Source organism: Vanellus vanellus, assembly GCF_965231255.1.
Source record: "Vanellus vanellus genome assembly, chromosome: 18".
Lineage (NCBI taxonomy): Eukaryota > Metazoa > Chordata > Aves > Charadriiformes > Charadriidae > Vanellus > Vanellus vanellus.
Genome location: NC_138923.1, coordinates 3,208,435 through 3,235,043, shown reverse-complemented (window position 1 = coordinate 3,235,043; position 26,609 = coordinate 3,208,435). Strand labels below are relative to the sequence as shown.

The 26,609-nt window shown below is 54.4% G+C and overlaps 1 protein-coding gene across 1 annotated transcript in view; it reads left to right on the top strand.

The window, feature by feature from the left end:
* The window catches only part of WHRN (whirlin), a gene marked incomplete at both ends in the record, with an annotated part of 59,100 nt that overhangs the window by 22,392 nt on the left and 10,099 nt on the right, over window positions 1-26,609 (top strand). Inside the window, 5 exons of the mRNA XM_082492465.1 lie at window positions 9,470-9,595; window positions 21,030-21,253; window positions 23,421-23,664; window positions 24,002-24,214; window positions 25,876-25,908. Of these exons, the coding sequence (XP_082348591.1) occupies window positions 9,470-9,595; window positions 21,030-21,253; window positions 23,421-23,664; window positions 24,002-24,214; window positions 25,876-25,908 (840 nt within the window). The remainder of the gene's footprint in view (window positions 1-9,469; window positions 9,596-21,029; window positions 21,254-23,420; window positions 23,665-24,001; window positions 24,215-25,875; window positions 25,909-26,609) is intronic.

Below are 26,609 nucleotides of genomic sequence, written 5' to 3'. Positions count from 1 at the left end.
TGGCAAAAGAAAATTACTGGAGACTACAACTTTGAAATGACCAAAGCCACCCAGATGCTTCTGTACCCAGAGGTGCCTTGCTTTGCCGGCCGAGGGGGAAAGAAAAGCCCCACCATGGTGAAAGGGGGGTGGGTGGCGAGGAGAGCCTGCCCTGGCCGGTAGGTTTGGGGGGGGGGGGGGGGGGTGTTATTTGGTGTGACTGCCTGCGTCGTTCTCTGAACGCCTGCTTCAGGACATTAACTGAGTCGCTTTGTCCTGACTTACTGTGCACCGTCGAGAGATGAAACCGTGTCTCGGAACACGGGAACAGCCTGCCTCTCGTTTTCCCTCTTTTTGTTTGTAGAGATATATATATATATTTAGCTGTTGAAAGCGGGGTCATTCTGTTCACAAATATCATGCAAATAAATGCAACACATCCCTGGTTAATTCAGCCCAGTCAAGCGGAATTGACAGGTACTCCCAAGGGCTATTTGATTTCTGGGTGGTTTTACGTTCCGAGGGAAAGGCTGGGGATTAGTCGGTTATTTTTTCCCCTCCTCTCTCTCCAATTTCTAATCGATCGGAATGTCCTGGAATACATATGCAAAAGCTTTCAAACAGGCAGTGTTTGGGAAAGTACAGCAGAGATCAGACTTCAGCCCTACAGCAGGAGGCTGAAGCGATGTAAACCGGCAAATTTGGTAATGCGTTGCTGCAGTTCAGCGAGCCTACAACGCTGCTGTGGTTAAGGTGGTATTTCCAGCTTTTGCAAGGTTAAATTCAAGGTCGGTGGAGGCATCCGGCGTTCAGCAGGCTCTAGAGATATCCCTGTCCGGCCGCCTTTCCCTCCAGCACATCTGTTCTGTATGCCTGAAAGGATGGGGTTTGTAGCATAGTTTAACAAGTTTGCTTATCTGGAGGCAGAAGCATTCATTATCAAAAGGCTTGAAATGGAAACCGCTGCTGTCGGCGTGTGTGTGATAGTGTAACCGATCCGTCTGGCGGAGGAGGGATCTGGCGCGTGGCTGCGTTACCTTCCCGGAGCAGCCAGCCGGGCGGTGGGACGGAGGTGTGGAGCAGATGGGCTGGTGTGCAGCCAGGGTGGGCGGTTGGGCTTCCAGCTGGAGGGTCAGTCCGACCTCCTTGGATAGCTTTGCTGTCGCAGAGGTTTCGTGCAGAAGGCAGCCGTCATCGCTGGCCTAGGGCTGGCATGTTCCTTGCCCTTGGCTTTCTATCGTATTTTTGGGTGGAGACTGGGATTCCTTTGCTGTTGGCTGTGGAAGAAGCCGTTATGGGGCTTTGGGAAGTTACTGGTGGACCATCAGCTGTCCACTGGCTTTGTTTTCACCATCCTGTTCCAGTCAGTGGTTCTGGGCCAGTACCCGGTTTGTACCAGGCTTGGGTCAGAGGCTGTTCTGTGTGGATGAGCAGGAGGTGGATGCGGAGATCCGGGTCAATTAGTCAGTGTAGACCTGACCTACCGCGAACGATATCTCATGAGAAGGCACAAGAAGGGATGTGGGAATTAAAGGGAGTGGAGGGATGGAGGAGGTGCTGGCACGTATGCACCTGTGGTTGTGCAAGTTATTGCAAATCTTTACGCTTTCCAAATCTGTGTTGTCTGTGGCAGGTTGAAGAGATGGCCGTATTCTCCCAAGTTTTGCTATTATTAGTTTCCTGTGGTGAGGGCAGCCTTCCTTGTAGTCCTAATCACTGGATCCAGTGTTTCATCAGAGCCCTGTGCCGATCGTACCTGTAGGTGAAGTAGCCAGTGATGGTGGTCAGTAATGAGTGTGAAACAGGGCTTGTACTAGTGCCAAGCTCTGGTGAGACGGTCTTGAAGCCACCTGTCTCCAGGACAGACACAGCAGCAGGTCACCGTCCCCCAGCCCCGTCCCGACAGAGGATGTAGCCTTCTTGCTGGAGAGATGGGACCCGCTGCCAGTGGTCACCTTGAGCTCCACAGCAGTTTGATTTTCATGATGAGCCTTAAGTCCTCTAGATTTTTCACAACAGCAAGGGCCATTTGTGCTGTGAATTGTCATTGGTGTACTTCTGGGATCAACAGCTTATTTCGTTAAAAGCACTTTGGAAACCATCAGCCAGCAAAAACTCGTAGGTGCTCTCGAGCTGGGAGGAAGATGAACTGTGCAAAATGCTCGGCAAGTGTCGGAGTGCTAATTCTCTGAGAAACGCCATTTCATCAGCTGAATCGTTGCTCTAATGTGCTTATTGCCAGGGGAGCTGCTTATTCTTTTAAGCTTTTGATGCCGCAGAAGAAAGAAAATATATGTAAAGAAGAGAGTGCAAACTTGCCTTCAGGCAGTTCTGTATTCAAAAATAGCTATAATTATTATAATAAAAACAACAAAAAAATATATTTGTGGTAACATTGCGTGGCTTGAATGTTTGAGACGCTAATGGTGACTGCTTGAGCATGAAGGATAAGAGATGCAGGAGAGATAAAGACGGATTTCTTTCTATTAGATTGTAATGACATTTTCAGTGCGAAGTGATACAGCTCCCCGTGTCTCTTACTGTTTGCCTGCTCTGACCTTGCTGGGGTTTGCTTCGCTTTACAGCTAGAAGCCTCTCCAGGCTGCTTGGAGATATGTGGTCATCTCCCCACTTGCCTGCAGGTTTCCTGTGGCACCTGGAGTACGTGACGTGAGCCACTGGTCCCCCAGGTCCCTGGGGATGAAGGTATCCTTCTGCCTTGGGCTGTCTGTAGCGCTGACCCGGTAGACTTTCCCCAAAACGTCACTTGGGTCAGGTCTCGGCTCACCTCACCTCGTGCTGGCAGGCAGCGGTGCCATGTCTTCGTTATTTCAGGCACCTGAAGCAGAAAAAGCACCCAAAAATGCTACTTGTGCCCCAGAGCTATGGGGTGCGGCACAAGTCCAGTGCTGCCCGGTGGGACGGCAGCTGATGGGCTCAATGGAGCCGGGCAGCACTGCTGGGCTGAGCCTCGGATCGGGCCTCGCGGGAGAGGACTTGGTTTCCAGACTGTCCCTCTGCTCTGAGCGTCACCTCCCAGCCGTGGGGGATGCTCCCTGCCCCGCCACACGCCTCCTACGAGAACCTCTCTGCAAATCAGTGCCCCACTCCTGCCAGTTGGGTGGCCAATGGCAACAGCGTACTTGCGCTAATATTAAACACGCTTGGAGGTGGCTGCCAGTGCAGCCGTGACACCAAAGTCCCCCGCATGGCCTTACAAAGCCTGCCCTGGAAGGTGGGTTGATGTTGGGGCAGCTCTGATGGATCCGGCTCCCGCGGCAGCTGTGACTCCGCTGCTCCCAGGACCTCCGTTAATGGGTCGCGAGCTGGCGCCGCCGTCCTGTGAGCTGTGCTGGCAGGTTTGCGGGATGTCTAGACACAAACCAGTGGGGCTTCCATGGGAAGCAGGAGGAGGATGAGCCCCGAGAGCCTCCTTAAGTGGTGGTTTTGTTGTAGGGCAGCAGTAATGGCATGGAAATAGCTGTTGGCACGGGTGAAACCTTCGCCGCCACTCACGCAGCTGTGTGCTGAATCGCACTGATGCAGAGTAATTCTTGTCTGAAAGTGCTTTTTCTAATGGTAAAATTGAATCTGTCAACAGGTAATTTCATAAACCGGGAGAAAAGAAATCCCATGCAAGAATCAACTCGGAGCAAATGCCTTACCGACGGTGGCATTTTTTTCCCCCTTCATTTCCTGCTAAAGAGGCAGCAGATGTTTCAGCGTTGAAACTGAAATTAAAATTGTGACCCTGAACTTCCAAATGCTTTTGCGTGCTACGCGCAGGAGCAGCCTGGGGCTGGACACAGCCTGGGGACGGTGTAGGGGAGGAGGTGGGGACTGCGCAGCCTCTGCGCTGCCGTGAGCCTGGGAATACCGGGGGGGTTACCTTGCCTTGGGTGTCCTTGGCGTTCCCCCCGCAGAATAGCTGCGTGAATCCTGCAGAATTCCTGCACCGCTTTGCATGCTGCCTCTGCTTTTGGCCGGTGTTGGGACAGCTGTGCATTTAGAGGCTTGGAGCAATCCCAGCTCTCCCTGGTGTTAGCCCCGGAGGTACGGTACGGCTTCTCCCTCTGAGCTCCAGCCTGGGGGTAGAAGAGGGGGAGGGAGAGTTAAGGAGGGTACAAACATAAAGTGGAAATGTAACCGAAATACCCTTTTCTGGGACAAGACTTTCCCAGAAGTGTTAATAATACGTGTCCAAACCCGCTTACCCGAGTGGAAAAGCCCAAGCAGAAGGGTTTGGTCCAGTAGACGATGTGGGGAGGGGTCTGTTCCCAGTGGGGCCCAGAGTCAGTGCTTCACATCGTGGCAGCATCAAGTCACAGTGGTGGGAACCACTGGAAATAACAGCCTGGTGCCAGCGGACGTGTTTAGCTCCCTCCTCGGACAGCACAGCTTGGCCCGTGCTTCGCTGTCATCCCGCAGTCTCCCTCCCACCCCGCAGCCGTGCCTGGAGCGGGTTCTGACGGCGTGGGAGAGGTGCCCTCACTGGGGATGGCAGTGGGTGCCGACAACGCAGCCACCTAACGCCGTCTCTGCGGTGTGCCCCGTCACCGGAGCCAGCCTCTCGGAGGCAGGAGGCCCTTGGGAAACAGTGTGCAAGACAGTCTCCCTTCTTATCCCTCAGCCCTTAACATGGAGTGACTCAGCCTTTGCTTCGTCCTGGCAACGAGCTGCTCTCTCGCTTTGGCTCCCGAACGCTTTGTCCCCGCTCCTCCTGCCTGCCTCCCTCCTCGCTCCCCAGCCTCGTCAAACCCAGCCCCCCGCCTGCCGGCACTCCCTTTATTCCTCAGCTATTCCCTAAATCTGCACTTTGTCAGTAACGCTCCGAGAGCGGTTATTTCTCTGACCCCTGCTGCCGCCGCCGCGCTTTTCCCGGCAGCCCGAGTCTCTATTGCGATTTCCGCAGGGGTTTATTCAGGAAGGTGTAGGTATTAGTTGATTAAGAAGTGCAATTAAGCCCTCAGCAACCCGACTTTCTGGGATTGCCATTAGCGACTTATTTTTAAGTAGCGCTTAGGGTTTGTTTTTTTTTTCACGCGGCTTGGGTTTTGCCGGAAGGTCTTTCAGACCTTTATTGCCGGAGGCTTTATTCATTGCTTTCTGCTTTTGGAAGGTGAGCTTTGCCCGGTACGTGTGTAAACAAAGCAGCTCGAGCAGTTTATAGAGAGGGGGAGTATCTCTTACTCCATCTGATGATATCGGGGTAGGGAGAGCAGCTTCTCGGCTTACCAGCCCGTCGGGAGAGCGTTAAAGGGAAATGTAAATGTCTTGATACGGAGATACCCCTCGTGTTGCTCACTCCGGGGAAGCGCTGCTGCGTGTATTTGTTGTTCGGGGACTCGTCGAGAGGGAGTGTTGCCACTACCGATCTAATTTGACTCTCATCTGTGATTGATTGCAAGTTGCTGCGTTTCTGCTACTTGTATTTTTCCCGGCGTTGGGGAATTTTCGAAAGGTACGGCCACAGTGTGGTGGAGAAGTTAGAGTAGAAGGGAAACCCTGGGTATCGTTAGACAAATGGGGAGAAAACAGAGGAAACTTTGGAAAAGTTGAGTATTTTTCTGGTTTAAAAAAAAACCCACAGTGAGATGTTCTATGAAGTAATCGCTCTATGTCCCGAATGATGTTTTCATGTAAAGAGAGAGTTAAACTGCCCTTGATTTTGAGAGGCAAACACACTGCTGGGTGGGTGCAATGCCCAACTTTCCTCTGCAGCCTGAAGCGTGAAGGTCTCTTTATGGTTCCTTTATAATGCTTCGATCTTGGAATTGTTCCCAGCACTTTGCGCTTTAAAGCCGAGGAGGGAGTAGCCCAGGGAACATCAGTTTTCACAGCATCCCAGACTGGTGGGGGTTGGAAGGGCCTTCTGGAGCTCCCCCAGTGCCACCCCCCGCCAGAGCAGGGGCACCTCCAGCAGTGGCACAGGACACGTCCAGGCGGGTTTGGAATGGCTCCAGAGGGGGAGACTCCCCCCCTCTCTGGGCAGCTGTGCCAGTGCTCTGCCGCCCCCACAGGAGAGAAGTCCCTCCTCGGGTTGAGATGGAACTGCCTATGGTCACGTTTGTGCCCGTTCCCTCTTGTCCTGTCACTGGGCACCACTGGAAAAAGCCTGTTCCCATCCCCCCGGCACCCTCCCCTGAAGGATTGATAAGCGTTGATAAGATCCCCCCTCAATCTTCTTTCCTCCAAACTGAAAAGCCCCGAGTGCCTCAGCCTTTGCTCATCAGAGAGATGCTCCAGCCCTCGACAAGGCTGCCGATACAGGTGGTTAATGTCTCACAGCTCTGGCTCTCCCCGGTACGGCCGTCCCTGGCGCAGGGAGCGGAGGGCAGCGGCGCCGTGGGAACCTGCCTGCCTTGGTGGGGCATTCGTGGGGTCACCCCACCTTCAGCTCGCAGATCCGTAAGACGCGGGCGTTAATGCAGTTGCCGGCCAGCTGTGATACTGGTATAGAAAAGTAGGAGCTGTTTCGGCATCCGTTACTTAAAGCACAAAACTTTGCAGCATATTGTCCTTCCGTAGATTTACGTCCCACTGCTGATTTCTGTCTCGCTGCTGCGCCACCGCCAAGATAGAAAATGGGTTTTCAATAGCAGCCTCTGTAAGGCTGGGCTGAATTCCCTGCGTGATGCTGTGTACTCTGGAAAGGCAGGTTAATTAGCGACTTGAAGCTGGAAATGACTTTTCCATCCAGGTAAATGGGCAAGCTTTTGATTTGACTGCAATGAGGAGTTTTATATTTAAAAGCCGTTCACAAACAATCTATCAGCGTGAAACACGTTTGGGCTTTTCTCATTTGTTTTTATTCCCGCTGTCTGCTTTTCTCCTGAATTGACTTAAAACTTGGGACGAAAGCAAAAAAACAACCTCCCAGAGTTATTCATTTAGAAAATGTCATGCAGCAAGTGAACAAAGGCCATTTTAAATTGAGAGTCCTCAAGGGAGCTAAACACGGGCTTGCTTTTTTGCTCTAAATTCTCACCTGAACCTCCCTATATCGTCAGGCCCCCTGAGCAGGAGAGGCTGGGAGAAGGCGGATTTGGAGCTGGCTAATAGCTTTGGCGTACCTTGCAAAATCATCCCCGTGGCCAGCATTTTGGGGGGGGAAAACCAGCTGTCCGGGTGCTGTGGGGTCCTTCAGCCCATCAGAGGTTTGTGGAAAATGTTAAACATCCGTTACAGTATGTGTTGGCTGTTTTGGGCAGGATGGATGGAAAATCTCTCCTGGCGTTATTAATTAGAGATAATAAAGCACGTGGGTGTGCGGAGGAGTCCCGAGTGCTTTCTGTGCCTTGGCCGGGGGGTGTCCTGCAAAGCTGCCGCCTGCACGGAGCGGTGAGTGCTGGGGGGACGGTGATGGGGATGTGGGGGTCCGCAGGCAGCCGCGGCTCCGGTGGGGTCTTTCCCCACCGCAGCCTGTGCCACTGGTCCTGTTCTCAGTACCCTCTCCCGAGGAGAGAGAGGGAACGCCTGGAGCGGCCCCTCGCAGTCACGGCTGTGTAAAAGAAGGGCAGAGGAACGGAGCCGGGCCATTTCCCCGTCCGGATGGCCGTGGGGAATTGCGCGGTCACTGGTTTGCATGGGGCGGGGGCACGGGCAGAGGGAGGCTGACTGGCACCGCTCCGCCCGTGGGGCTTCGGGGGATTTCTCTCGGCGGCGTGTCTATCCCAGAGATGCGCCTGTAACAGCAGAGCCCCGAAAACTGCCGCAGATCAACTCTTCCTCCGGTTTATGGTTGTAATCCTCCCTGGCCACGTGTGCTGCCCCTCGCAGAGCTGAACCCTCGCGGTCCTCCAGAGCTGGCGTGTCTATCTCGTGTTCCCCGCTGCCCCCCGTGTCCCACGGGAGCCGCCCTCTCCGGCCGAGGGACACGGTGGGACACAGCCGTCCTGTGTTCCAGCTGGCCGTGTGTCCGACCTCCGCCTTCGCTCCCCGTGTTCCTGAGGATCGCAGAACAGGGACAGAAGGGCCCCTTCGGTGCTGCTTCATCACCCCGTGTCCTGTGACCCGTGGGACAGGGGAGGCGCGGTGGGCCTGAGCAGCCGGGCCTTCAACCAGAGAGCTTAACAGCAGCTTCGTCTGGACCCTGAGGGTCCATAAACTGCCATAAACTTGCCGTAAACTGGAGGGAAACCTGTACCTTGCTTTATTAGTTGATGGTTTCGGTTGCTGACGCTGGGTTTCTGTAGAACAGGCAGGAGGAGAAGGGCGGTATCCAGCAGAGCTGTGGCAGTCCCGTGTGCGGCTGACACCTTAGGTGGACTCCAGCCTGCAGAGCGGTCTCTCAGCCCTTGCCTGGGTCTCCTTTCCTGGGGCCCAGACCCCTCCTGAAATGGCATTACGTGCTCCACTTGAGGCATTAACCGCCTTCCGTGGCAGTGCTTTACCTTCTGCTTTAGTCACTTTTGTCCTGGATGTCATTCCATCATCTTTCTCTTTCTTCTCCCAAGTTGTCCTTTGGAAGAGCTAGACTTCCGCACTTTCTCAACGTGATCTGCCCTCTCACTCTACTTGAGCCTCTAAATTATTGAAAAACAGGAAAAGACAAAACAAACCCAAAGCACGGACGTTGCATGTTTTTCACGCTTCACCAGAAGATGTCCCCCTTGGCAGAATCACCCGTCTGTCCCCTCCCTGTGACTGTGGTTGTCCATGCTGCTCTCTGGGGATGCCTGGGGCATTGCCCACCCTACAGGCCGCGTACCTCGAAAGCATCCTTCAAGCCACAGGCAGCCCTGACCGTTTGTCCAGGCACGGGGAGCGGGACGAGCCTAGGGAGCCACGGGAGCAGCTAAACCTGCTCTTCTGTCTCCTCCACATTGCTAGAGGAACCAGCTGCAGCGGGGACATCGCTGGCTTAGAGCTTCATCTGAAGCTGCTGTTGTCTGGAGGCATCTACAGAAGCGGCTCCGTCCCAGGGCATGCGCTGCTCCCTACGGTGGGAGAGCTGGTGGCAGCAGAGGAGACGTGGCTGTTGTCAGAAGCGTGGAGCTGAGACTGCTTTTGTACAGCCCTCAGACACCATGTAAATGGCTGATCCTTCTCAGATCCGAGGGCTGGAGCCCCTCTGCTGGGAGGACAGGCTGAGAGAGTCGGGGGTGTTCAGCCTGGAAAAGAAATGGCTCTGGGGAGACCTTAGAGCCCCTTCCAGTATCTGAAGAGGGCCTACCAGAAAGCTGGAGAGGGACCTTTCACAAGGGCATGGAATGATAGGACATGGGGAAATGGCTTCAAACTGGAAGAGGGGAGATTTAGATGAGATATGAGGAAGAAATGTTTCCCTGTGGGGGCGGTGAGCCCCTGGCGCAGGGTGCCCCGAGGAGCTGTGGCTGCCCCATCCCTGGAGGTGTTCAAGGCCGGGTTGGACGGGGCTGGGAGCAACCTGGGCTGGGGGGAGGTGTCCCTGCCCAGGGCAGGGGATTGGAACTCTATGATCTTCAAGATCCCTTCCAACCTAAACCATTCTATGATTCTTCCTCTGCAGGTGAATCTGGTCCTGAATGAAGGGAAATCCCTGGGCCTCATGATCCGAGGAGGGGCAGAATATTCCCTGGGCATCTACATCACCGGTGTGGATAAAGGTTCCGAAGCAGAAAGCACTGGCTTGAAGGTAAGAGTGACCCCAGAGTGGGCTGGGGCAGGAGGTAGAGCTTCACAACGCCGTGGCTGCGGGGCCACGTCAGCGCGTAACTGCTGCTGTTCCCCCCCCTGCCCCGGCCAAGCGCGGCGCTCAATGGAGAGGTGAGCAGTGCATTTCTGGGGATGGTTTTTCAGGGCAGGTTCTTTGGACATTTTGTATACCGAGCCTGGAGGGAGCAAGGTGGTTGTGCAGAGAGAAATACCACCTTACAACTTCTGGAGCAGGTTCTACTTGCCTTCTACCTGATTTCTCCCCCGTGAGATAGCCTGGGGACGTTTTTGGTGTAGGTATCTGAGAGTGCAGCCCAGATTGGGCAGGTGAAGAAAGTCACTCTCACCTCCCCGAGCTGGCGGGGAAGAGTTTTCCATTAAAGCTCCTGGTCCTGCGCCCTCTTCCTGCGTCTGGTATCCCGACCCATGATGTTTGGAGTTAGTGTTTTACACACGATGCTCACAGCCTGCCTGCAGGGAGTGTGTGTAGCTGCTGCGGTGCGAGGAGGTCGGTGAGAGCAGGTGCGTGCTACTTTCCTCCTGCAGCGTTTGGCACTCGCAAGGATCATGTCTTAACGAGCAGGAACAGCAGGATCGCCCTCGGGGCTAGAGCAGAGCTGATCTATCAGCAGCCCAACTTGGTGTGACCTCCAGCTACGTCAGGCTGCCTCCATAGTCAAACGGGTTCCTACAGAATGCTCTGTGGCTTGGCTGGGTCCTTCTGAGGCCAGACTGGTCCAGAGTCCCAGTTTTGCTGCAGACCTCTTGTAAAATGAGATCCTACATCTCTTTCATCCCACCACGTACACATGCACCCACACCACCTCTGAGCTCCTCCGTCCTTCCTGCTGTACCAGGTCGCAGAACAGGATGGGACATCCTGGGACCTCAGCTGTTCCTGGAAGGGGCATTTGGGGTGAAAATTTTGTATTTTCTAGGACATTCACCGGTAAAATAAGTTGAAAAGGGAGCTATTGGACTTCGGGTGCAGCATCTCGGTGCTGCTGATGGATGGGGCACGTTTCAGACTCAAACTTCCCAGGCGGTAGTGTTTTACTTCATCACTCAGGGTTTCTTTTTTGGTGTTTTAATTTTCTCTCTAAATAACCCAACTCCCTTCCATCACATCGTGCCCACTTTGCTTCCTCCAGTGCAATCCCGTGGGCTCTGAGATACAGTTCTTCCCCTGCTCCTTGTATCAGTCAAGGATCGACAGATGTTAAACTCCCTAACGTTCTCTCAATCCCCTGAAATGGTGTTGGACTGCTGAGGGGTAATCTGCTCTGATTCCCCCTCTGTATTGTTGAAGTGATTTGTTTCTCCGTTGATCAACTCCAGCGAGGTCAGGGCTAAGCCTTCAGCTTTGCTCCAGTGGCCCCATCAAGTCACTTAGAGCCACAAAGGCTGTAGCATGAAGGGGGTGGACAGCCTGATGGAGAGGGCTGTGATTCGGACTGGGACAGATACATTCCTCTCCCTCAAGTTGCTGGGGCACAAAACTGGGCACTGAGGTCACCAGGGTTCCCTTTATAGACAAGGAGATATTTGTGGGGGTAACGCAACTAATTCTAAACTTAATTGGCTGCTGCAGGCTCTGCTTTCTCTCTGCTCACTTTTTTTGACGCAATGAAAATGCTGAACTTGGAGGTTTGGATTAATTGAAGCCTTATTCTCTCTCTCGGTCCCTAGCTGGGAAATGGGGCTTTGGACCCTGCCATATGAGAGGGTCACTTAGGCACTGGGGACGAGGAGCTGTGGGAGCATCTGAGGGAGATGGCTGAGTGTTTCTCAGGGCAGCAAAAAGTGAGAGCTGCTGCCGGAACCTCCCTGCAGCCCTCTCCCGGCATGTGTGTTACTCCTCTGGGCTGGCCACCGACCAGGGTACGCAGCCCTCCCCCAGGGATGGCATAGAATCATAGAATGGTTTGGGTTGGAAGGGATCTTGAAGATCATAGAGTTCCAACCCTCCTGCCCTGGACAGGGCTACCTCCCCCCAGCCCAGGTTGCCCCAAGCCCCATCCAACCTGGCCTTGAACACCTCCAGGGATGGGGCAGCCACAGCTTCTCTGGGCAACCTGTGTCAGGGGCTCACCGCCCTCAGAGTCAAGAATTTCTTCCTGATACCTCATCTAAATCTCCCCTCTTCCAGTTTGAAGCCATCCCCCCTCATCCTATCACTCCATGCCCTTGTGAAAAGTCCCTCTCCAGCTCTCCTGGGGCCCCTTTAGGGACTGGAAGGCTGGAACAAGGTCTCCCCGAAGCCTTCTCTTCTCGAGGCTGAACACCTCCAACTCTCCCAGCCTGTCCTCCCAGCAGAGGGGCTTCACCCCTCTGACCATCTTTGTGGTCCTCCTCTGGCCCTGCTCCAGCAGGTCCATGTCTCTCCTGTGTTGGGGGCTCCAGAGCTAGTTGGAGTACTCCAGGTGGGGTCTCACCAGAGTGGAGCAGAGGGGCAGCATCCCCCCCCTCGCCCTGCTGGCCACACTTCTGATGCAGCCCAGGATACCGTTGGCCTTCTGGGCTGCGATCGCACACTGCTGCTCATGTTGAGCTTCTCATCAATCAGCACCCCCAGGTCCTTCTCCTTAGGGCTGCTCTCCAGCCATTAATATCAACTCATGCTTGTTCATTAGCGCAGGGTCACGGTGAGGGGCGGCAGGACAGCGCTCTGGGATGCGAGGATTTCAAGACAGAGATGATAAGAGTCACAGGACAATTTGTTTCTGCCTAACGGGGCTGGAAAGAGAAGGACTGGCTCAAGCTGCCCCGGGCGTCACACAGGTGACTTTGCTGAGTCAGGGGACCCACCATCTGAAGCAAGCCTGGTTGTCCCCAGCGCCTGCTGACCCTGCGCCAGAGCGTCAGACTCCATCTCAAAGAATGATGGCATCATCTAGGTTGGAAGGGACCTTTAAGATCGAGTCCAACCTTCAACCTAACATTGCCAAACCCACCACTAATTACGTCCCTCAGACCCCTGTCTGTTAAATCTCTCCAGGGATGGTGATTCCACCACTGCCCTGGGCAGCCTGTGCCAGTGCTTGACAACACTTTTGGTGAAGAAATTTCTCCTAATATCTGATCTAAACATCCCCTGGCACAACTTGAGGCCATTTCCTCTTGTCCTACCGCTTATTAGTAGCAAGAAGAGGTCGACCCCCCCTCACAACCCCCTCCTTTCAGGGAGTCGGAGAGAGCGAGAAGGTCTCCCCTCAGCCTCCTTTTCTTCAGGCTGAACACCCCCAGGTCCCTCAGCCGTTCCTCATCAGATGTGTGCTCCAGACCCCTCACCAGCTCCGGTGCCCTTCTCTGGACACGCTCCAGCGCCTCAATGTCTGTCTTGTCATGAGGGGCCCAAAACTGAACGCAGCGCTTGAGGTGGGGCCTCCCCAGTGCCCCGTACAGGGCGACCATCACTGCCCTGAAGTTCTCATAATCACCAGGAGCCTAAAAGATTAAAAGCAGGAAAAGAAAAAGAAGTTGCACTGTTTTCCTGAGGTTCTTTTTGTTTGTTCCGTGTTCGGTGCTTCCGCGCTGCTCCAAATCCCGCTCTTTGCTGCTTTTCTTGGTTCGGCGCGCCTGCCGCTGAGCTCGGCACGGCTGATGCCACCCCGCAAACTCACACACGCAGGAGGAGCCGCAGCAACGCGACACACGGCTTTATCCCTCCACCTCCTCATTTCATGCCTGCCAGGAAGGCGAGAAAATAATCGCACGCGGGCTGTAGTCGAAACACATGGAGCGGAGCGTGCTGCTCCTCTCCATCCCCGCCAAGCGCGGTCCCCGCGCCGTGGCAATTCTTTGCAGGCGGGAGCTTCTGCTTATTGATTCTTTATATCTCCCTCCTCGCCGGTCTGTTTTCTAGTAACTGATTTGTGCGTGCCAGCAGGCCGATGCTTTTGTGAATGTCAGGCTTTATGTGATTTCAGATAGGCGCAGACACTTTCCCGCCCTGATTTGTGTATGCTGCAGGCCATAAATTGAGAACTGCTTGGAGGTTCGGAGATAAAGGAAGACCTTTTATGGTCTGCTGTGAGACGCGGTCGGGTGTAGATTGCATCCCCGCGCTGCGCCGGGTGGTGGTGGTGGTGGAAGGGATGTGATACCACGAGGAGGGAAGAACTGATGGATAAATGTGATTTCCAGATAACGCGCTGCTCTCTAAAATAGAAAAATCGCGGGTTTGTTCATTGCGGGCTCAACCCAACCTTGCTGGGTCGATGGGAAGGTTCCTGCTGACTTCCCAGGAAGCGGATGCTTCTGTGGGTTTTGCTGCTTTCGCTGAATTTGTTACCGGGATTGTTTGAGTTGATTCTGCCAGACTTTTTGTTTTAGGGAAAACCATGCATCTATGGCACCAAATCAGAATTTTGGAATGTTTTACTAACATGTTTTTACATTTCCCTTAAGTTATGATTAAAGGGTGAACAACGTGATATCGAAAGCCGGTCAAAACCAAGGAAGTTTCTCCCCAGCCCAAAAGCTAAACTGGCTTTCTCCGGCTACAGAAATGGAGACTGTGGTTCTGAGAAGTGGGTCCCAGAGGAGGTCTGGCCCTGCTGATGCCCGTTTGGGGACTGCTGCTCTGCTCCCTCCGGCTTCGCGGCGCCAGCAGAAACCAGGCTGGGTCGCTGCAGCCAGTCAAGAGTGACATATTCATACTCTTGGCCTTGGCCTTCTTTATGTTTATTCATTCATGAAACTTCTGACAATATGTTCTTGGGGCACGTTTGAAAATACGCTGCCTCCGTGTGAGTTCTGAGGCTGAAAAAGTGGAGGTTAGCGGAGGACTGCGAAGGAGGAACGGGAGCCACTCGCGTTTGCTTTCGGCTTCTGTCCTTCCTACCTCCTTCATGACGTCCGCAGTGATGCCGTACGGGAGCTGAGCGTGTTGTGCTGACGTTTATGGCTCTGCTCATCCCGATTTCTTCCTCGTTCATTTTTATTCTGGTGGTGTATTTTGTCAGGATATTTTTTTTAAGCCAATTTTTTCTCTCTCTCTTTCTCTCTCTCCTTGCCCTTTACATCAGAAATAGCAGATTTCAGGGAGCTTTCTTTGAACAAACAACTCAATATTGAGTTCCCAGCACAGAGGCTGGGGTAAAAAGAGGCTACCGCAATCCGTGTATATCCATATACAAGAGAAGGAGAGAAAAAGAGACTGTAAATAGGAAGAGGTGAAGGATTTTACCTCATCGGTGGCAGTCATGGGGCTGCCACTTGAAAAGTGCCTTGTATTTTGAAGTCGGCACGTAGACCGAGATACTGAAAAAGAGAAGATTTTAAAAGAAAAAGCCTCGTGGCTGCCTCGGAGTCTGGGGAATAAGCCCTATAGTGAGAAATTCAGTGAGGAGGTGCGCGGTTGTGGTACAGAAGGTGTAACCTTTCCGCTGGAGGTGGTGTGGAGTGGTCCTCCCAACCGTGTCACCTTTACGGGGACAGACGGTGCTTAAATTACTCCTCTTCTTGGAGGCTACCAGAAACCTCCCCGCCCCGAAACCACTGCCTGCCCCGAGAGACAACCTTCTCTCCTTGGATGCTTTCCTTTCCACTCTGGATTTGTTCCTCGTATTTGTATTGCAGGGTGTTTGGGGGAAAGAACGTGTTTTCAGACAGCACTTGGCACCCGCCGTTCCCTTGCCTTGCTCCCAAACCTGTCTCTCATCCTTCCGACGGGCTGTGTCAGCCTCGTTGGATGCGGATCATCTGCCCCGACCTGTTTCCCTCCCGGGAAAGCTGAGTACCTCCTTATTTTTCTGTGAGTCTCAATTTGACCATTTCCGCATCGATTCATACTTTTTCCTGCCCGTGTTTTTAATTTCCTAAGGTCTGCTTTTGGTAATTATTTGTGCTAGAGAGAGACTCCTTCTACTTTAGTGGTATCCACGAGTGTAATTTAACCTCTCCTAGCACATTAGCGGCATTAAATAAGACTAGTGCTGGTGCCAAACCATTTGGCATCCTATTAGCCCTGTTACTCCCAGCTCAATTTGGTGGCATTTAACATTAGCTCACGTTTAAAATCTCTCACCTATTTTTCTGTCTGTGTGACTGAATTTCACCCAGAGCCATTTTGATTATTTTTAAGAGACTTTAGATGCTCAGAACCCTTGTCTTAAGCCCATTAGGTTTCTCTTGCCTGCACCTCCCTTTGCCATGTTATTCTCTCTGTCTCCAGAAAGAGAAGGCGCTGAGCCCCTCCTCGAGGTGTGTTATTTCTGAACTCCGCTTCTTGGCTGCGGTCTGTCGCCTTTTGCGTGTCATGTTCAGCCCCTGCACTTCGGGGTAGATTTTTCCCTCGGAAATGAGAATAATCCCATTTTCAGAAGTGGTCAGGCACTGAGCGGATCCTGTTGTGTCCACCCACCATTAGCTGAGCACAACCGAAAACTTGTTCCTGCAATACCCAGGGCAATAATTTTTTTCTGTGTTTTATTATAATGTTTTTCTGTCTTATTATTCTGTGCTGGTTTGGAGCTGTGCGTACAGCAAATAATTTGCCAGGGCCAACGTTTGTTTTAATAGATGGTTCTCTTGCATCTCTGCGGTCTTTTGTTACCTTCCCAGTTGTCCTTGACTTTGGGGGAAAAAAAAAATATAATTATTATCTATGTTAATTAGCAAAAAAATCCTTTCTAGCTCTAATGGGAGCCTATCATCAAGATAGGCTGATTTGCAGGCATTTGGGCTGTCCAACGATTCCCTTATCTGTCCTTCACCAGCAATTATTTTTGCAAGGTCTTCTCCCCCCCCTCAGCACGAGGTGATCAAACTTATCCAAGGATTTTGTGGCTGGTTGTTCTCACCCAGCGTTAATATTCTGGCGGCACCGGGTAGAGGTGGGCTTGTACTGGGCACTATACTAATGGAACACGAGAGACCAGACACCCGTGAAGGACTTTGAAGAAATGTTGAGGCAGCGATGAAGGACGGACATGGACAGATGAAGTAGCTTGTCCAGGGCCCCTCGGGTCTCCCTGGTACGGTGGGGGCCTGCCAGGTTCCTTTTGGTCCACCCTTGAAAGGAGAAACTAAAGAAAGGTTATTAAATCTGTATGACTGACTTGAACAAAAAAAAAAAAAAAAATCATGAAAGTTTAATCCCTGATATGGAAAACTATTAAAGATTCATAATTGCAATAAAACTATCTAATCGAATTTGGATTCTCCTTGTTTCAGGGCTGCGGTGAGCCCAGTGCTCCTTATTTTAGCAGCAAAATCCACTCCAGTGCATTGCCCGGTGAATTAGAAAGACCTGAGAGACGATACTCATTACCCCGCAGGGTGCGTTCCTCCTGGCAGTTCAGGCGCTTGCGTGATTTTCCCTCCCCGGTATGTTGGCGCTCGGTGATTTTTTTCGATTGTTGGTTCAAAGCTGACAGAGCTCGAGGGGAACCTGAGATATTTGCGGAGTCCGATGGTTGGGATCGTGGTTGTTTGTGCCGTTCGCCTTCCCCTGGGCTCCCTCCCTCCCCGTTTCTTGGTCTCTGTGGATCAGCTGAGGTGGAGCCGGTGGCCTCCGGCTCTCTTGCTGCAGCTGGTCCACAGGGCTGAGGTTGGCTCCAGGCTCTCTTAGCTTTCAAACCAGGGAAGTTTCACAGCCCTGGCACGGGATTTTGGCAGCTGAGCTGTTCTCCGCAGTCCGCTTAACTAGGTGTGAGCATCCCACCCTGACACAGCTCTCTCTCTGCTCTCTCCCCTCCAGCCACCCGCTGCCGAGGGCCACCGTCCCCTGCTCGTCACCCGCCCGATCCGACCCCTGCCCGGTGCTGTCGCTCATCCTCCCACGGGGAAAGCCAGAGGAGGGGAAGGGCAGCCAAGAGCGGGCGGCTCTGTTTGCAGGCCCTGCTGCTTTGAGCATCTTACTGGGGCCAAAGCAGGAGATGGTGCAGCAGGACCCGGTCAGGGCCAACACTGGGGCCCTGCAGCGACTGTTGCCACACGTCTGTCTCGTGCTCCCTCTTCCCTTCGAGCTGCGGGCTTCCATTAGCCCAGCTTGAAGGTATCAGCTCACTTCTTGGCTGGCCGTAGGACTTTGGGGGTCTCTCTTACCTTCACCATCCCTTTTGCCTTATAAGCTGTGCCGCTGCCCTGTTAATAGGAGTTATGAAGGCAGAAAGCAGAGGACATTGGCTGACCCGTGTGAGGATCAAACTCAGGGGCCCTGACTGTGGTGTTGGGGGAGACTGGGCTGCCCCGTGCTGCCACAGCCCCCCTGTTTGTCACAGAGGAAGGAACTGTCCCCAAAAGAATAAGGCAAATCTGCTCGAGGCCACTGGACGGGGCTGGATGTGGAATCGAGCTCTGCTGCATCCGAGCTCCGTCTGGTGCTTTTTCTCCAGGTCCTTTTCTCCTATTGATGCCGCTCGGAGGGTCCTTCCAGCCTCGCTGAGCATCCTCTGTCCTTTCATCAGAGGGAAGGGTAAACAGGAGCCCTTCTCTGGCTTCTCATTATTGCCAGCATTGTTTTGTATAGCTCCATCAAGCTCCCTACATATTATCTCCTCTCTAAATTTAACAGGCCTAATCTTTTCGATCTGTCCTTTCACAGGCACCTTCATCTGCCACTAATCATTTCTGTTTCCCTTCTCTAGGACTTTTCTCTTTACGTCTCCTTGCTGGGCAGGCAGAGATGTACCCAGGGAATGCACTCACAGCAAGGTCGTGCGTTCACTTGGATATTGCCATTACACAAGTTTGAGCTATTCTTGATGTGTCTCTTACCACGGTTTCCCGTCACGTGTTTTTGTTGCAGGCTGCTTTGATCGTTCACAAATCACAGCTGCACCCACCATGAGCAAAATGGTCCATGAGCTGTTTCGCCTGTGGATCACGGGTCCAAGAGTTTCTCCAGGCTCCTGCATCCTGGCTTGGTTTTGCAGTGGGGCCGGCGCGGCTGCTGCCTGGCGCCACTTGGGAGAGCGGAGCCAGGGCCCCTGTGAAAGGCACCTGGAATTTTCTTTTAAGACCCATTTCAAAACAAAACAAAACGTAATAACAATTAAACTGCTGCAGCCTCCCCTTGAGTGCTACTGGGAGGAGCGTCGTTGAAGGTAACGGTGTTTTTCTTTACTATTGAGCCAACTTTGCAGTACAGCAGTCTGTCCGGGAGGTGCCCCGGTGCCACAGGAATATGGAAAACCCGGCAGAAATGGGATGCTGAGACCACAGCCCTGCAGGGTACAAGAGGGGACTGTGGCCTCTGCTTTGATGGTAGCTCCCAGGCTAAAACCCTCTGTCTGAAATGGTCAGTCATGCTCCCATTGAGACTCTGGTTCATATTCCCAGTTGCACCCTGCACCCTTGGCTGGTTACACTGCAGCTGGGACAGCCTCCAGCCACTGGGTAACTGTGCCTGAGTGTGGCTGCTTGACAGGGTCAGACCCTGCTCACAAAACACCCTCACTCCAGCAGCAACCTCGGGACTGGGATTTGCATCGGTTTCAGGCAGCCTGAGGTGGGTCGGTGGCTCTCGAGATGACAACAGAGTCAGGGTCCTGCTACCCTGCTCAGTCCTGTTCACTTCTGCCACCCAGGGACTCTCCACCAGCTCGCTCTTCTCCTTCTCACTACTTGATTGCTCATAAAGATCACCTCTCAGATGGTGTGAACGGTGTCCATCACACCACAGACCTCAAGACAGCCAGGGTTGTGAGCAGAGGTCTCTTCTGACCCAAGCAGCAGGATTTCTCTCTGTCTTTTCTTCGCCATTCTTGTGCTCTATCTCTGCCATGGATGTCCTCATGGAGGTGCCTGGAGAAGCCATGGTCAGGTTTCATCAGCGATGTACCTGACACCATGGCACGGCCACTCTGCCCTCGGCTCCCACCAGCCTGTCACTGGGTGCACTAGTAGGAGGGAAACGTTGTCCCAGGAAGACAAAAGGAGAGCAGTGGATGCCTCCACGGGGGTCCTGTTAGCCTTGAAGCCTGGATGGGTGTTGGATCAACCATCTGGATGCCGCAGGCAGAGCAGCACAGGCTGGCAGAAATCGAGTGGGAGTGTGCGCGCAAGTGTGGGAGTTGCCCATATGTGTGTCGGTCCCCCTGCCACAGCCCCTGGCCTCCTCCCGCCTCAGCTGGTGGCGCTGTGCCTGGAGGGTAGCTGATGTGAGCTCTGGCCCTGTGATCTTGTGATCTTCGGCACGGCTGTAGCATAAAACAGAGGCCATGTCCAAGTGCAGGGGCCGTACTGCAGCTTCTGGATCATCTGCTGCCTCCTTGGACCAGCAACTGGTTTCCCTTCCCTGCTGGTGCAGCGGACGGATCTCTCGTGCTTTATGCTGAGCTGAGCTTTGCTGGTGGTGCTCCTGGTGTCCGCTTTCAGCCCAGCAAAGTTCTGGGTGGCACTGGGGGAAACTTGGGTGACAGCAGAGTCGCAGCCCACCACATAGCCTTGGCAGTGGTTAATCGTGGCTTCTCACTGGGGTAAGAGTCTGGAGCATTAATCCCAGTCCTCTGAGACTTCCTTAGCCCTGCGACAGGATGAGATGGACTGAACTGAAAGGATCATATTGACTCTCAGAGTTATGCTCTTAGACGTAGAAATTCTCCCCCCTCCCTCTTTTCTCCTCTTCTTCCGCCAAGATGGAGGTGAGTTATTTAAAGGAGTGTCTCGTTCTGCTTGCGTTGCAGCATGAAGAAATTAAGACTGTGTTTTGACAGAGCTGAGCAGAAGCCTATGGTTAAGCAAAGATATGAAAGAGCCGTTTCAAAGAGGCGGCTTATCAGCAACGGGGTGAATTGTGATACAGGAGTGAGGAGGAGTGGCACTGAATGCCCGAGAAGCAAAGAGAAAGAAGACCTGGAATGAAGGGGGAAATGCCAGATGAGCGCTGTGTCTTGAACGTGGCCAGGCTGTCAGGGAAGCCATAAAATGAAAGCTCTCAAGAGCAGCTGGGTAGGAAATGGGAGGAGAGGAGAGATGAAATCCAGCTGTCCCAGATCCCACAGTTCACAGAGAGTTGGAGGCTGTGGTGAGACACTCAAGTTGAACCCTCCCTGCTGCGCACAGAGAGCCAGAGGTTTGAGGCTTCCACAGATGCTTCCTGGCCTCCCAGATCAGCAGGAGGGATTGGGGCTGGAAGTCGTGATATTCTGTGGGGGTTGTTTCTAACCAAGTTGGTCTGCAAATCTCCTTAGTGGAAAGGACTGGGCAGATTGGCCTGACTTGGGATCCTAAACAGGCTCCTCCAGGCTTTGCAGCCTGATCCTTTATTGGCTGTCAGTGTGAGTGCTTGGTCTCCAGCCACCAGCACTTGGCCACCTCTCTGTCGTCTTTCTTGATGCCTCCGATTGCTGTGGTCCTGGTTTGGTGGGTAGACTGAGTAGGTCTTTCCTGGTGGGAGAAGGTGGCACATTCCTAACAGAAAAGCCCCCAGGGCTTGCCAGGCTCACCCCATCCTGACCCTGCAGGTGGGAGACCAGATCCTGGAGGTGAATGGCAGGAGCTTCCTCAGCATCCCCCACGACGAGGCGGTGAAGCTGCTCAAGTCTTCCCGCCACCTCATCATGACGGTGAAGGACATCGGGAGGCTGCCGCACGCCCGCACCACCGTGGACGAGACCAGGTGGATAGCAAGCTCCCAGATCGGAGAGACCCTCGTCAACTCAGCAGGGTATGTGCTTGGGTATACCTCGTGCAAGCTTGTTGTGTAGGTCCGTCAACTCAGAGCTCCTGTGTGGCGCACACGGTCACCCGGGGGGTGTGTAGCCCCAGCACGTGAAATGGTGACAGCCTGAGGCACTGCGATGTGCGTAACCCATCAATGGGAGCACACCCCGTGCTCGGGTATGTGGCCCCCATGTCCGGTGCTCAGAAGACAGGAGGGCCACGAGGACGACTCGAGGGCTGGAGCACCTCTGCTGTGAGGACAGGCTGAGAGAATTGGGGCTGTTCAGCCTGGAGAAGAGAAGGCTCTGCGGAGATCTTATCTCTGACGAGGCCTTCCAGTGCCTAAAGGGGCTACAGGAGAGCTGGGGAGGGACTATTTCCAAGGGCATGTAGCAACAGGATGAGGGGGAATGGCTTTAAACTGGAAGAGGGCAGGTTCAGATTGAACATTAGGAAGAAGTTTTTCCCTGTGAGGGTGGTGCGGCACTGGGACAGGTTGCCCAGAGAGGCTGTTGAGGCCCCATCCCTGGAGGTGTTCAAGGCCAGGCTGGACGTGGCCTTGGGCAACCTGGGCTGGTGGGAGGTGTCCCAGCCCAGGGCAGGGGGGTTGGAACTCGATGGTCTTCAAGGTCCTTTCCAACCTAAACCATTCTATGATTTTATGATCTCTAGCCTGTGAGGTGGATTAGGTCTGGACAATGTGCTGCTGCCCCTTCCCTCTTCTCTCAGGGCAGGAGCTCTTAGCTTACGGGCACAGAGAGGAGAATACGTAACAGGTCTTGTGCCAGACCTCAGGTGATGAACGATGGGCACATGGCGCTAGGTGCTAACTGATCTTCTCCCTCCTTGCAGGGCAGTGGGCAACCATGCTGCGGAGGCGACAGCCAGGGTAAGAGATACCAGGCCTTCCTCATGCCTTGGGAAAAAATCACCATTATTGGCTCTTATTTTCCATGGGAGGGAGGGCTTTGCACTCCTGATTAGAAAAGGGATGCTGGTTTTATGAGGACCGGTGGGTTTTAACTGGCTGTAGCCTTTCTCCTCCCCACCTCCTGTTGTCCCTGTGTTTCTACAAGCAGTGACATACTGCGTGTCCCCTCTCCTGTGCCACCGGTGAGTCAGTTCTGCAGCACGTCTGGTACCTCGCAGCCTGGCAATGGTCACATTAATGGGCACAGGGCAATGACGACATACGGGAAAGGACTGTGGGGATCCCCTCCACCCTGCGGAGGTGACCATGATGCCATCCACGCGGTGGCTGTCTCGGGGCCTCGACAGCTCCTGGGATCTTTCCTGTCCCAAAGCAGAGCTGAGCCAGCCCTCTCCAGCGCAGCAGCCGGTGGCAGGGGCTTACCCAGCGCTGTGACTGTAGCTCTGTGCCAGCGTGTCTTCTCCTAACACCTCTTTGCAAAGCGTATTCCTTTTAAATGGAAATGAAGCCGCGAGGTTTCACAGGTGCCTCTCACTGATAACGGCTTGGCGCTGTTTGCTGGCAAAACATGCTCCCCAACCTCAACTCCTCTCGGTGTCTCCAGGATAGTCGGGGTCTTGGCTGGCTCCATATCCCTACGCTGCCTGGGAGGGGAACAGCAAGGACCTCCTCTTAGAAATCCCTCTCAAATTAAAAAAAGCCTTTCATCTGCAGCCAGACATGTCTCTCCCTGGGACTCCTTTGCTTGCCAGCGGCTCTTTCTTCCCTAGGATCCGCTTCGAGTTTGCAATGAGGGCAAAAGTGCCTTTTACACAAGACGGGAAGCTTGCTTCTCGTGGCCCCGGTTCCCCCAGCTCTGCCAGGCAGCAGCACAGGCTGCTGGTAAATCGTAGCTGGTCAAGGGGCAGCGCCCGCGCTTGCTGAGCAGAGCCGGGAAGCTGTTTTCTGTATTCAACTGGTGCTGCGTAATCTCCTGGCTCTGGAGTTACCCAGACAAGTAGTGACGCTAAGTGAGCGGCCGTGCCGGTGATTCCTTGGGGGTAACCACCTCCGGTCATTCACAGCATCCTCCTTCCAGTCCCGCTTTCCAGCTTTGCCACCGGGAGTTGGGTGAGAGCAGCGGTCCGAAACGCCGTCAGCTTGGGCTGGTGGGCAGAGCCCGGGGCAAGGGGACAATTTGTGATCCTGCCTATGCTTCCGAGCTGTCTCAGCAGGGAGCGAGCTGCCTTCCTTTCAGCAGCCCGTTCCTCAGCATCCCCAGGGCAAAACCTATCTCCTGTCTTCTTCCTCAGCCTGTGTTTTACCGGGGCCTGGCCGGCTCGCAGGTAACGCTGAGCAGCATGGTGAACCAGACCCGAGTCATGCTGGAGGAACAGGCACGGCACCTGCTGAATGAACAGGAGCGGGCGACCATGGGCTACTACCTTGATGAGTATAAGGAAGGCAACATCTCCGTGGATGCTCTGGTCATGGCACTCTTCGAGCTACTCAACACGCATGCTAAGGTGAGGCCCACACCGAGGTCAGGGATGGTTTCTTGTACCCGGTGGACTGAGCAGAGCCATTGTCACAGCGTGGCTCAGTGCATCCAAGGTCATCTGCTCGGGGTCAAGGGTGAGGGGATGAAAGCAAAATGTAGATGTAGGACATTATGGAGGGTACAGGCTGGTGTGTTCAGTGCTGGAGGAGCTTCTGGTAAAGTTTACGACCAAACCTCCTTGTGCGTTACCTGCCAGTACGTCTCGTTACTGCTGTTGTACAGTGTGGGAGGATGGGTCTTCACCTTCCCAGGAATATGGTCCTGCTCCAACCTCTCTTTGGTTGTCTGTCTGCCTGGCCCAGTTCTCACTGCTTTCAGAGGTGCGGGGTGTGATCTCCCCGCAAGACCTCGACCGCTTCGACAACCTGGTGCTGAAGAGAGAGATTGAGTCCATGAAGGCTCGACAGCCCTCGGGGCCCAGCGTTGGCACCGACTCCTACTCTATGATGTCCTACAGCGACACCGTCTCTTCCTCCAGCAGTCACTTCACTGCCACAACCGTCAGCTCAGCCCGGGTAAGTCCCTCTGGCTGTTCCTTTGTCTTTTAACGCCTGGTACTGGCAGCCCTGCCACAAACCCACCTCCCTGGAGTGCGCTAAAGGCATTTCACCCCGCAGGAAGCCCTGTTCAGTCCCTTTCCCCCATGGAAACCCTTTCCCCCATGGAAACCCTTTCCCCCATGGAAACCCTTTCCCCCATAGAAACCCTTTCCCCCATGCAGCCACGCAGAAATCTCAGCAACTGTGTCACTGCCACACCGTGCCTGCCGCTATTCCCCAGCTCTGGCTGTCGCTTTTAAATCACCTCCTTAAAGACGCTGGCTGCCTGTCCCTGTCCCAGCGGGGACCGCGGCGGCCAGGCCAGCTGCATCCTCTCCCAGCCCCTGCCCACTCCGCAGCATTAAGCGGCAGCACTCCCACGTCCCTCTGCCAGGCCGTCATTGCACGCACCGTCTAATTAAGTTATCGTAATCACCTCAGAGTGTGCAGGCACGCAGTCCCAAAATTAATTTCCTAGCCGTAAAAAAAATGCCTTTCATCATAAATGCATTAGCAACCTTGGAAATTAAAACCTTCATGAAAAGAACGGGCGACAATGGGCTTTCTGCAAGTTTGACGGCAAGCGAGCCAGCCCACGGCCGGGGCGAGTGGGATTGTGCTGCGGAGGGCCCAGGCGAGAGCCGGCGGGGGGGGTTCCTGGGGCTGTGCCTGCCTACGCGCTTTTGGACCGGCTTCCCGAGAGGCCTCGGAGAGTTCCAGAGCATCAGAGCTGGGCCTTTGTCCCCTCCACTTCACAAATACCCGTAGGAAAGCCATCTGCTCCGTTCAGGATGGATTACGGTGAGATCCTTTCTGGATCAGGATAAGCAAAGCGAGTTTTTGCTCTGCTCTCTGCAGACCTCCCGGGAAAATCTTTCTGAAATATCAGAGGGCTGACACGGGTCTGCCGGGACTTGTGCGCTGAGCGTGACGCCCTGTTCTCATGCTGTCCCCGTGCCTGGGGCTGTACCGCTTGCTCCGGGTGTGCCCTGCTCTCCCTCCTGCTCCGTGACACCACGTGCCAAGCATCACTGCTTGGCCTTGGCGTGTGAGCGATGGCACAGCCCCACCTGGCACACCAGCCCAGAGGTCGGGGGGGGGGGGGGAGACAGGGGTGCTGTTCCGGCATAGAGATGGGAGTGGGCACCACTGTTTTAAGAGCTTCCTTCAAGAATATGTGTCCCTCGGTCACACCGCAGGTCCTCCCTGGCAGGGTGGCACCTCTTTCCATGGGCACGAGGACATACGCCCCTCCGAGCTCTGCCTCAGGTCCTGGGAACACTAACGCTTGAGATGGTTGTCACCACTGCTTCCTCAAACAACTGCCAAGCAAAGGGCACCGGCTCATGGCTGTTGGGGGCTTATCCCAGCTAGCAGGAGGGAGAGAAGAGGGGCAGAGCCCCCTAACTGGTTTGTCCCCACTGCTGTTCCCCTCCCCCGCACCTCTGGCAGGAGGGGGCTCATTTCAGCCTTCACGTCCGGCACTGGGTGCAGCTGGATGCGGGTTCTGCAGGGTGGGGTTTTTTGAGGGAGGAGGGATGCGTTGTGCCGGGATTTGCTTGTTCTGCATCCTCCCTGATGTTATGTTTTCGCTTTTGTGCTTGTTTTAATCCGCTCTTCCCCTCGCACGTCCCCAGGAGCGACTCTTGTGGCTAATAGACCTGATGGAGGTAGGGCCCGTCAGCGAGACGGGGAGCTCGAGTGCTGCGGTTGCCATAGCAGGCGGGTCGCGAGCGCGTGCGAGTGCGCGTCGGGCGGGAGGCGGGCGACAGGCCGTCCGGGGGCCAGCATACCGCTCAGCCACGTGAACAGCCGCCTGCTGTCACCCCTCTCTGCCTTTCCTTCCCGTGGCTCCGCTGAGCCAGCCCCGAGTCCCTTTCCCCAGCACGGCTGCAGGTCTCGGTGCTGCGCTGCGGACGAGACTCAGCCTTCAACCAGCCCCAGCTGGTACCAGTGTCCTGCTTGCACTAAAGCCCCGAGTGCCACCGACAGCTCAGGGCTGGGGTTTTTAGAAGGACCACCAGCGTCGATGCCTGCTGGACCCCCGACTGCTCGCCCTGCCCCGTTGCCTGCTCTACCTGCTGCTGTGCTGTCTCGCTCTACGGGCACCCTGGCTAAATACCAGTAGGTTGGTCCCATCCCATCAAGCATCCTCGGGGATGGGGGACAATTTTCCATACGGGCCTTTGGGTCTATAAAAATCTGGGCTGCAGTACAGGAGGGGTCAGCGTACTCGCGTTGTGCGTGGTCAGCCTTGGAGAAATCCTCGCACGGAGTTTAGAGAGGCTGGACACGGATCGGGGGGGAGCCTCAGAAATCCCTCTGTCGTAACAGAGCTCTCGGTTGGGAGGAGGCTGAGACGCTCTGCAGG